The sequence below is a fragment of the Poecilia reticulata genome, chromosome 19 (genome assembly GCF_904066995.2).
Source record: "Poecilia reticulata chromosome 19, P_reticulata-male-v2, whole genome shotgun sequence".
NCBI lineage: Eukaryota > Metazoa > Chordata > Actinopteri > Cyprinodontiformes > Poeciliidae > Poecilia > Poecilia reticulata.
The window spans coordinates 10,864,698-10,876,295 of record NC_088848.1 but is presented as its reverse complement, the minus strand read 5'-3'; the positions used below and the strand labels follow the sequence as shown (position 1 = coordinate 10,876,295).

General features: G+C 39.0%; 2 protein-coding genes across 9 annotated transcripts; both read right to left on the bottom strand.

Annotated features, from left to right (window-relative positions):
* Window positions 1-2,165: 2,165 nt before the first annotated feature.
* mmp21 (matrix metallopeptidase 21) lies at window positions 2,166-7,538 on the bottom strand. Its single transcript, XM_081601123.1, has 7 exons — window positions 7,174-7,538; window positions 5,976-6,828; window positions 4,850-4,989; window positions 4,626-4,767; window positions 4,228-4,485; window positions 3,970-4,142; window positions 2,166-3,656 (listed from the first exon to the last, which is right to left on the bottom strand). The coding sequence occupies exons 1-7, from the start codon at window positions 7,318-7,320 to the stop codon at window positions 3,351-3,353; spliced, it is 2,019 nt and encodes a 672-aa protein (XP_081457249.1). The 5' UTR covers window positions 7,321-7,538; the 3' UTR covers window positions 2,166-3,350.
* An 87-nt stretch (window positions 7,539-7,625) lies between these two features.
* On the bottom strand, window positions 7,626-11,534 carry uros (uroporphyrinogen III synthase). 8 transcript variants are annotated; one of them, XM_081601116.1, is made up of 10 exons: window positions 11,270-11,534; window positions 10,698-10,783; window positions 10,527-10,610; window positions 10,191-10,287; window positions 10,000-10,074; window positions 8,832-8,906; window positions 8,656-8,739; window positions 8,438-8,523; window positions 8,243-8,341; window positions 7,626-7,990 (listed from the first exon to the last, which is right to left on the bottom strand). In XM_081601116.1, the coding sequence occupies exons 2-10, from the start codon at window positions 10,758-10,760 to the stop codon at window positions 7,859-7,861; spliced, it is 795 nt and encodes a 264-aa protein (XP_081457242.1). In that variant the 5' UTR covers window positions 10,761-10,783; window positions 11,270-11,534; the 3' UTR covers window positions 7,626-7,858. The 8 variants fall into 8 exon arrangements, with proteins under 8 accessions (XP_081457242.1, XP_081457246.1, XP_081457248.1 ...); XM_081601120.1 differs by having other exon boundaries at window positions 10,698-10,775; XM_081601122.1 differs by having other exon boundaries at window positions 10,698-10,761.
* Between the last annotated feature and the right edge of the window lie 64 nt (window positions 11,535-11,598).

Sequence of the window (11,598 nt, the reverse complement as noted above, 5' to 3'; positions counted from 1 at the left end):
TGTTGCTGCAGCAAACCTTTGTAAATCTTTGGAAGAATTCAGATACAAATATGTAAATATTAATGTTTTCCACACTTGGCTGTAAAACATATTCTGTTGAAAACACCAGTTTTCAACTGTGGCCACAGACTTTTAATTGGATTGTGTCTGGACCGGGCTACAGATACCCCTTGATCTACTCCGTTCCATTCGTAGCTCTGGCTGGATGTTTAGAGTTGGTGTAGAAGTCCAACCAGATCACCGCAGCTGGTACATTGGACCCGTTGGCCGCTTCTTGGACGAATGCTCTCCTTTCCTAGCCTGTAATTTTAGGGGAATGAACATGCCTCGGTAGGCTTGCAGTCATGTCATTCTCTTCCATTTTCAGATGATGGATTCAACAGTCGCAGATGTCCAGGGCTTGGGATATTGTTTTATAACCTTACAGTTCTTTAAACTTCACCACTTTCATGATGCGTTTCTTGGTCTTTGTCATGTTTGTTTGGTGTGCTTTAAAAAAAACAAAAACATTGTAAACGAACATCTACATTTATACTTGGGTGACTGGATTCTTTCTTTGCTTGCACCGAGTTTTATCCTTGTCCTCACTTTGAGTTGATCTTGCATTAAAGGTTTCAAGTTGGTCTTTGTGGCCAGTGCCCTTCAACTTTTGGCTGTGCATTTTCTTCAAATAGTGAAGTAATTAGCAGGATCCTGTAGAACCTGGCTGCCTGCTGAGGAGGCAATTGCAGAATTTGATTCAGATGCACTTCTCCAGTTATGCATCTAATAGTTAAAAGACACCAGGTTCTCCAGAACTGGAGTTTGAGATCCCTGGTCAAATATGCAAAATCCTAATTTAAAAAAAATAAATCAATAAATAAAAAGTTTGCGGTTTTAACATGGAAAAAGGTCAAAAGAGCATGAACACTTTGCAAGACACTGCATACAGTCTTATAATTGGATAAACAATAACATCCAGATTTAGTATGTTTGCTGTGTCCATTTCAAAGTTATTTAAAACAGAAAAAAAGGCACATTTTTGCCTATGCCAATATTACAGTGTACTTAAAAACATTGTGATAACCGAACTCACAATGTCTAAGAATGTGAGCAAGATGAACACTGCAATTTTAAACTAAATTTAAAAAAAGAAAACCTTTAGCTTGGAAAGAAAAGCAGACAGTTTAACGTCCCAGTCTGAATCTGAACATTCATTTTCACGCTGCTAATGCTCCCCCTTTAAACTGTGAGCTGAAAAATCATCTCTTGACATCTCCCTCTCCTGTAACTGCACTTACCATGACATTTTATTCCTTTAGCTCGTAATTGATTTCTCCTTCAGTTCATTAAATTGCCCGCAGAGCACCTGCAGCACAAAGCTAGTTAGCAGAAGCCCAGCAGGAGCTTAATCCCTTAAAAAGAGGTGAATTAATGAGTGTTCGAGTAATGCATTGATTAAAGAATCAGTGCCTTTGTTTCTTTGCATGAATACTGTAATATTCAACAGTGTTAAGCACCAAGAGCAGCACATTTTTTTCAATATTTTTCCCATCAATACAGATCTCAATGTAATATCCTTTGGCTGATTGTGAATCCTTAATCTTCTCCGTCGAGGAGGTTATTAAAGGAAGACATCCCAGGAGTGTTACTGTCCATCATATTCAAAAAGCTTATTGCAGATTTTTCATTATATCCAGGCCATGTTCAATAGCTGCTCAAGAAAAATGAAGATTTTTAGGTAGCTTTGCTTTCATACACACGATAGTCAAACAGTAAAAATGTACTTTTATCATTGAGGAAGTTTAGTTTCCAGTTTGTGCAAGTTGATGTAATAAATGCCAAAACACATCTGATTAAATATATATATATATATATACACACACACACACACATTAGCAAAACTGCAGTACTTGAGGTACTGAGGTGATGGAAAGCACCTTGACATGTCTGCATTAATTAAATGTTGTAAGATAAGTTAAACATTTTATAGTTTAAAGTTGCATCCAATTTAATTTCCTCAGGAAAATATGGTTGCCGTTTTCATTCTTCAGGTCTAAACGTCACCTATTGAGTATCTATCCCATGGTGACCATCCTGGGCTGCTTGTTCAGGAAAAAGTCTCCCGCAAAACACCATCATGTTTAGGTTAGTAAAGGACCCAAGCACAGAGACTCATGATGGTAAAAAAAAAAACCAGCATTCTTTTAATGATAAACAACAAACTACTCTGTAGATTTACAGTCAGATCCAAGGGACCTAGAAGGACATCATGACAGAAGGATCCAGCGATAAACAATGAACATTCAGGAGCTTAGATACTGAGGAGTGTGATTGTTGACAAGAGGCAGGTGGTTGATTACTAACAGGGCGCAGCTGGGAGAGAAGGCAAACATGTAGACTGAGGGAAGAGGAACAATTAACACTAGAGCTGAACAAAGACTCGAGGAAACAAGCCAGAGGGCCAACACTGATCCAAGAACACAAAATCCACATGCACAAAGGACAGAAACCAAAAATAAACTACATGCAAAGGAATGCATTTGTATGCCGAGACCTTTTGAACGACTACGAACGAAAGGGATTGAACAGAATATGGCGGATATAAAGAAACAAAATGATCAAACTACTAACACTCCATGACAGAGAGCTCACTACCTGGAAAGACAGGATTCATCCTGATTATGTTGCGTATTAACATGAATGTAGCTTCACCTAACCTGATGGATACAACGGTAAAGGCATCTAAAGTCCCCTCAAATCTCTCCTCTTTCTCACAGTCACTAAAATAAATAAAAAAACTAAAAGAAAAAAAATTGCAGAAAAAATGAGCCCCCAAACAAAATCTGAGACTAATTACCAAGCTGTTTACTTGCTGAAGGGGAATCACTAATTAACAACCAAATGTTTACTTCATGTCTTCTGTGTTCCTACTGAAAAATACATTTTTCTTATGTAATGAGAAAAAAAAAGTTTAATCTTTAATTTCTTTTTGGAAAAAAGGCTCATAACTATTGACGGCAACAGCTTTGACCAGCTTTGCTTCAACTCACTTAAAGTAAAACTCAAAAAAACAAGTAAATACTCTACACGTTTATTCACGTCAACATTCCAAACATTTGGACTAAAAGCATCTTTCGTAAATCTACCTTCTTCTCTAATGAATAAAAGACAAACCCGCAGCAGCTGTTCCATACGTTTCAGCACACTTGCGTGGAAAACATGCCAACAGAGTTGTTTTTTGTCTTTTTGAAAAGATTACACAGCCGACATCACGCTAAAATATAGCATCCCTGAAGGTAAAGCAGCAGAATACATCTGTAAACATGAGTGGTGTGTTTTATCTCTGCTGTAGCCCCACCACCACCCCATCAGCGGCTTAGTTTGAGCGAGGTGGGATGAACGTCGCAGATGTCGAACCACTGCTGATCCACCTCCTTGTGTGGCATCAAGCCATTTCGCGGCAGAAAGGGCCGGCGCCAGCGTTCGCGGCTGCCCACCACTCGCCAGAAGCGCGTGCCCTTGAGCAGAAAGAGGGCATTGTGGGAGTAGGAGAAGTAGGCAGCGTCGACGCTGCCATCTGGATGGTCTCCGCTCTCCACTGGAGGGAAAACATCTCGGATGTGTTTGGGGAAGCCACTCGCCAAGCTGTTTGTTTCCACGCTGAATGCATACACCTGTTCAGACGGAGAGAGTTAGAGCATTTCGCAAAGCGGAGATCTGACTAATTACAAATAACAGAGAAAGTGTAGGACTTTTGTCTGCTTGGATACGCTCTCAAAGGACACTAAAAAAAACAATTACCCAGTGCTCTTTACAAGATATCATTTCCTTTCCAACTACCAGCTGTCGTACTGTTAAAGATTTAAATGATTGGGTGATGTCATTTAATAATCTGTTCTCCCCTTTCTTCGACTTTTACTGCAAAGGTTAAATCATTAAACTGCACTCACTTAGTTAACTGCATGTATCCAAGAATTTGTTTCTTACTTGGGTTCTCCTGAAGAAGTAGATGTGGGAGTCTCTCCTGTCATAATAGGCCGAGTCAATAGGACTGGGAATCCCTGGGAAGCCCTCAGAAATCAGCCTCGGATAGCGGCGGCCCTCAGAGTCGTGCCTAAACACCCGGTCGTTCTCGCTGTCGTATCTCCAGAACTGCGGACCTTCAACAGCGACAGGCTGTCACACGGACTCCCCCTCAGATGTCCCACTTGTAGGAAAGCGGTGGAAACGAAATAGTTTCTCTACCTTTAAAGAAGTAAACGGCCTCTCTTGTTCTGGACCACACGTGTACGTACGCGTCTACTCCATCGCCGGGAATCCCGTGCCAGCCAATGTGCAGCGCGACTGGGTCCCCGTACCGCGTCCTGTTGTTTCTGTTCTCGTACAGCCAGTACCAGCCGTCTCTCATGAAGTACGTGTTGAAGCGGATCGTTACGTCCCCGTAGGGCGTCTTCTCCTTCCTGATCCAGTCGAACACAGTGCTGAACCGGCCTTTACAGCCACCTGGTGGGGGTCAAACGTGAGGAGAAATAAGAAGCAATTACAAGGATAATCTCATGTAATTGTTATGCTATCTCTATCCCACGCTGAATCTCTTGGGATTTTTCATTGAGTGTGTCCAAGAAGTGTTAGTATTAGAGCACCATATAGATGCTGAATAGCTTTCCTGTCCATCCAGTCCATCTCAAAGCTGGATTCATGGGGCAGATAGCTGGGCTGCATTATGGATCCAGGCCTGTAGATATGAGGCAGCCCCAAAACATGGCCGATCTCATGAACTGCTACCTAAGAGGAAGGATATGAAAGGGGGCAGTCAGTCGACATTTTGATTTTCCAGTAATTGGCTACACTCGGCACGCTTACTTACTTTAAGGAGGCTTATACCAGTGTGAGAACTGGGACCAGTGAAATGTTCATCATCGTCAAAATGGATATCTCCCAGGAACCACGCGTGGGCAAATTCCTGACCAGTGCCATCAAACTTTTGATTACATCCCAGATGTCTTCCTGTGAGGAAGGGACAATGTGAAGAAAAAGAAATAAAAGCCAAAATGATTCTTTTTTTATTATTATTAAAATTATTACTTTTTTTAGATTCAGATTTGTTTTATCTACATAGTCTACATAAGATTCCAGTAAGCTTTTACTCTTTATCATTTATATAAATTATAAAATAATCCAAAAACTAAAAAATGATTTTCAATTAGGCATCAAAGGGCTATTTGATTCATTCTCATCAACTTTGTCAGCCTTATTTTAAAATCTACAGTAGTTAGTTTGACTGAATTATTCTACAATAAACAAAGGAATTTTTAAAACATGAATTTTAATCTGTGAAAACCACTAGCACACAACTCCCCTCCCCCCAAAAAACCCTGTTTTATCATTGACAACATCTAAGGCATATTGTGGCAATTTAAAGACAGAGTATTGATTCCTCTAAGTATTTATTAATGCAAAATAATACATTTATTTCCCTGAAATTCTTTTCTTTTCTTCCCCCATCCTCAGTTTAAAAATATTCATACTCGTTAACTGAGAAAACATATTCTAGACTTGACAAATACCTTTTGCTGTAAGCATTTCTCCAGGTCCTTTGGTTTTTTCACATCTAGAGACTGAAACACTTTCCAAACAGCTCAAGCTTGATCAGTTTGGATAAAGACCTGTGAGCATCAGGTTTTTGTTTTTTTTTTTAATCTTGCCACTCGGATATATTTAGGTTTGGACTTTGAATGAGTCATCCTAACACATAAATATGCTTTGGTGCACAGTATATTTTCACATCACCTTTTGCATATTGGCTAGAAACATCCATTTTGGGTTCATCTGACCAGAGCCACTTTAAGTTAGTCACAATTTTGATTAAATACATTTAAGTTTGTTGCTGTAAAACACTCTGGCTCAAAAGTTCACTACATTACTAAAACCCAGTAAATTATATACAATGCATTATGACAAAGTGAGTATATGACATACTGACTAATGCCCACCTGTGCCAAAGCCCAGCTTGATATCAACATCCTCCAAAGGTGACCAGGTATCTTCAACAAATTCCAGTGGAGACACCTCACTCCACATTCTGAAGGCCAACCTGAAGATGTACCTCTGCTCATCAATGGTCAGCTGGCTGCTGTAACCTTCTCCAATTAACCGCCACCTCAGAACGTCCTTAGAAAACGCCATGTACCCAGATTCTGCCAAATCCCGCCTTTGTCTCTTTTTTGACACGAGATCAGCAAGGTGGCGCCTTCCGTTCTGCAGAGGTTGAGTCTGGCTTGAGCTGCTGCTGTTACTGTTTCCGGTTGGATTACTCAAACTATTGTTTTTGTGTGTATCATTTGAAATAGTCAGGAGGCTTTCTGTATTGTTAAAATTTAATATGTCGTCTTCAGAAGAGTTTGACGAGCTGCCAATTATGCTGCTTTCTGTGTTGTTACCGTCAGTCTCGTCGAAAGTTTCATTCCAACTGTTTTCCAACTCCGAGTCACCGATGCTCTCGGTTACGACATGGGGATTTGGGTCTGTCTCCTCGTCAGGAACCCCACACCGTGGTTTGTTCATTGCCTCCTTAGTGGCATCATCAAACACTCCTGTAACAGGCAGTCCAGATACCATTTGAAACTCTTTAAGGGCTGAAACAAATGCTTGACTCTCAGATTGACTTTTGTGGACTTCGCCATGACTAGTTTTAGGTATGTCCCTTGAAAGAGGCACTGAGGTTCCCTCTTGGATTGCAGTTTGAAAGTCTTCCAGGAAGTCATCACTGAAGGAAATGTCACTTTGTTTCATCTGGATCTCCTCCCGCTGGGCTGGTTTGATAAATCCATACCTAGAAAGAAATAACTAAAGGGATATCCACAAGACAATTATTGTAAAAATACTATGAAACATATCAAGATCCTCCTGCTGAAAGTTTTCCAGTTATTTCTTGTTGTCTGCAGCCATTTAAACATCAAACCAAGGAGTGTTTTCACACTGCTATGGCTGCGACTTTTGCTACTTGTAATTTTTACATTGAATGAGCCCTTAAGTAAGTTAATATTAGCATATCATCAGTGTGGGCATAATACACGTACCATGAGCACATCAGCAAATTTGACTAAGGTTAGCTTACATGTTGTTTTTTTTTTCCATTTAAGCTTCATTTAAATGTCAGTAAAACTGGAAAAATAAAATTTAAATAATTACCTCCGCTTCATATTCGTCTGTTATGACAGGAGCTTGGTGAGATTTAGGAATCTGCATGTCGGAATGATCCCGGTTGTGGAAAAGTTTCTCAGCATGGTTTGGGTTTGTCAGAAAAACTAAAAGCATCAGCTGAATAATAGTCAGCATCGTGTTTCCAGTCGACTCGTTGACCTTTGTGGAGGAACCAAGTAGTCCAAGGACAGAGCAGCACTTCTTTATAAGCAAGTCCTGAGTTTCTACACACCCACTTTCAGCCACTTTCCTTAGTTGTGTGTGAAAAGTAAACTTCTCCTCAGCGAATACAACTGGATGTGTTATTCATGGTCCAGTTGTTTAGATAAACAGTCGCTAACCTGTGGACTGGGTTACGATCTCACTTTCATGTGAACAACAAACAATGCCAAGAACCTTTGCCATCATCACCTGTTTTCAACAAAACACAGTTTGCCATGTTTAATCACATTAACCAAGCTTTATTTTAAAAACTAATCTTAACACTAACAGGTTTGAAATGAAATAAACTTCCTTGACCCTTCATGACACAAAACATTTTTTCAGTGCAAATTTTAAGTCCAGCAACGGTGACATGAGCAGCAAAATATTAAACATGATTTGACATTTTTTTTATACAATGTTGAACTAGACAGACAACAGATAGATTGGTCGGATTTAAAGAGCAGACGCCTCAGGATGGTCGCTGTAGAGCCGTGGCTATCGCTGCTGCCAAATGCTCCGCCGTTGGCTTTTCAGCTGTGCAGTTCACACAGAGGCCTTCCGCTGCCATGGCGTCCCGTGTAGTCGCCCCGATGGCGGCAAACTACAGACAAATTGAGTCAGACACAAATATTTGTATTCAGGCATCCTTAATCAATACTTTATAAAATCACATTTTGCAAGGCGTTTGAGAAACGTCTCTATTTGTTTTGCAAATCTAGGGTTTAATTTAGAGCCACAGGATTACATTTCTTATGATAAAAGAGATATTTAAAATGAACTAAAACAGATAGTACATATGGGCATTTATACTGGGATACATTCAGTAACATTACTTTAAAATTTTGCGCTATACCTTTATTTCATTGAGTTGTTCACCCGACAGACTTCGCACTGCTTCCAGGCAAAACTTCACCCCGGATGGACTGAAGAAAGCTATACTTGCTGGAGTTCCCTGTGAGTACATAAGTAAGTTACTATTTATAATATATTAAACAGCTTTTTTTTTTTTTTTTTTTACTTGAAAATACAGAATAAGTTTTGGTTTCACCTGCTCTGTGAAATAGTTTTTCAGATTTTTCTCAAGATCTGGATGTTCAGCCGTTTGATAGACAGTCAGCGTCTCTAAGGGAACCCCTGGAAACAAAGAAATAAATCCCCCGCTGTGACAAAGGTAGTGCAGTTATTATCTCATTAATTAGCTTAACCCCAGAAGGCATTTATGGACTTAAGTTTTAATTGTGAGACACAATAGAAGAAAATGCTTACCATTTTCCCTTAAAGCCGTGGGCAAGACTTCTCTTTTAATTGAGCCACAGGGGAAAAAAAGCGGCGGGATATCGGTGTCCTCTCCTAAGACAGAAAGAAGGACCATGTCACAGTGCTTAATAGAAATTTTCAATTTGCCTAATAAACGTGAGAGAACAGTACAGATCACATCATACTTTCAATAATAAGCCGTGATAGGACATCAGCTGTCCCGGTGTCCTCTCCCAGAGGCTTCAGACCCAGGCTTTGAACTGAACAGAGCAAAGCAAACAGCAAACAGAACAAAGATTAACACAAACCTTATGCTGATCATCCTTCACTAGACCATCTTCTTTATGTCAAGTTTTCATGTAACAATTTTTGATAATAGAGTGATTAATCTGTCGTGTTTTGCATTGCTTATATAATTAAATCAAACAATTTCACTAATTTGTGCCTTTTAGCAATATGCTTATAGCTGTATTATATAATGAGAATTGGTCTCTTCCAGAGCAAACCTTCAAACAGTCTGCAGAGATATTCAGCAAACCCACTTGAGAGATCATGGGAAGAGTTTGTGAAGAAATTAGAAAGAGGTAAGGAATAAATGGAGACGTTGTGCTGATTTGTACACAATCTCTTGCCAAAGTATTTAGCCAATTTAGTCACGTTAAAATAAACAAACAAAAAACCAAAAAAACTAAGATATATTTCTTAGGGATTTCATATCACACACCAACACAAAGTAGTTTAAAATTGTGGAGTCAAAGTAAAATCAGGCTTAGTTTTCAAATGTGTGTATCACAAAAGAATCCCAACAAAATATTCAAGTTTCATGTTGAATATGAAACATGAAACTTGATATTTTCCACAGATATGAATCTGTGGAAAAGTTGAACTACTACTATTGCAAGGCCTTGAATTGAGAATATCCTGATCATCTGTAAGACAGCGCTACATCCCAATCCACATGTTTAGCTGAACACGTAAAACACCTGCAGCTTTACACGAGCAACCGCAAATGATGAAACAGTAAAAACTTCATTTTAAGCAAACAAGGATAAAACGTTCCATTTTACACATTACTATGTGTCAAAGAAAGTAAATTCAGACTTTAAAAAAAAAAAAATAGACAATGGAGAAGTTAAGCAAACATTGGGAGGTTTTCCACCTGCTTGTTGTCTGTATGTCACAGCAATCTGTCACTTGTGTCTAACAACTGGCTGATCGTACTCAAACCTCTTCGCACATGTCTGCAAGCACCAGGTGCATGTCACACTCAGATATAAATAGTTTATAAGGTGCAATATCCACTAGGAATGTTTAGGAAACGCTGATTTAGGAAAATTGTGCTCAACGGCTTACCTAATGCTGCAGTTGCTTTCCCGACCACATATATGGATTTTGAGTTCCATTTGTCTTTTATGGATTTGTTCCATTCTGGATAAAGAAGACATGTTTTGCCAATCATAATGTAAAATTGAACTTCCAGAGAAATACACTACAAATATCTGCTAATGCTTAATGCATGTGCTTATTTTACGGGATAAATTCACCTTCTCTCCTTCCTCCCATGTCTAAACACATCTTCACAGCCTCCACTGCTCTGGGACTGGTAAAGATCAGGCCACCATGTTTCTCTGGCTGGAAAAGCTAATAAAGGCAATACATTCTATTTTTAAAAACGTGTTAAAAAGCCATGTTTATTTTATGAATTTATGATAAAGTTTATTTTGAACACAGTACTCATATTCAAGGTTGTATTTTCAGTGTGGGAGTATGCACAGACTACAATTTTTGAATTGTTTAACATTTTTTGTTCCAGGGGTTGCAAACATAAAGGTATTTCTGTTTATGATGGGAGATATTTATTCCTTTGTAATGAAACGTACCTTATCAGAAAAGGTGTTCAATGAGACAAACTTAAAAGACAAGACAGGGATGAGTGTTGCTTTGTGTCCTTGCGATTCCAATGCCTTTAGATGCAGAAAATGACACGTAAAAACCATTTCATCAATCACATTACTACAGCTTCTTCTGGATTCGGATAAGAGTGCTTCTACCTTCATGTAGGGATCAGGTCCAGATTCCTCATCTCTCGGCTCTTTAAGTAGTAATACATGCATCTTGGCAAAGAAACACTAGGTAACTAAGAATACGGAGAAAGTAAGATTTTAGGTTCTTTTGTTGAAAGGGCAACGGAATACAGAAACCCAAAGTTGAAAAACGACTACTGATAGTGGGTGTGGAGGCTCTTATAACTCAGTCACTCCCTAAAACTGTCACATACTGATAACGTTATTGACTCACCCTTACTGTGCTGGTGAACAATAGCAAGTACTGGTAATATTCACTAACAGCAAACAGAAATTACAATTGTTGTCCATCAAAGCTAAACACACAGTGATATTTTTTGGAATACACTGAGTGTTATGCAGCCTGTTATTGTTTACAATTGGCGACACATTAGCTATAGCTAAGAGAATATACTGCAAGTTATTAGTTATTCCAGATAATACATAGCAATTACGTTTTTAGCATGTAAAGCGCTAAGATCATATTCATACCGAGTAGTTAAAAATAGACAAAACAGAAACCGTTTGGACTTTTTGATTAAAATCAAGATATAACGTACCTTCAGCTGTCCATACAGACGTTTTCATGTATGACCAAAAATGGGTGTCCACAGATGACGTATTGCAGTTTTTTAATGTAAATGAAGTATGCAAAATCACCTGAACAAGTGTTAATTTTAAAAGACCACATAAATTTTTTTTTTCCGTGCGTTTATTACGGTTGTATTTTCCCCAGTATTGATGATTTTGTTAGCGTCTAAACTGTGTTTTCCCCGGTTAGAGAGAATAGTTAATTCCATTTCCTGTTTGCAGTCAAGCCGACATTGCGGCTCCCCTGATCAGCGGAAAGCGACATCACTGTACGTTTGGAGCCAAAATGGCGGCCTCT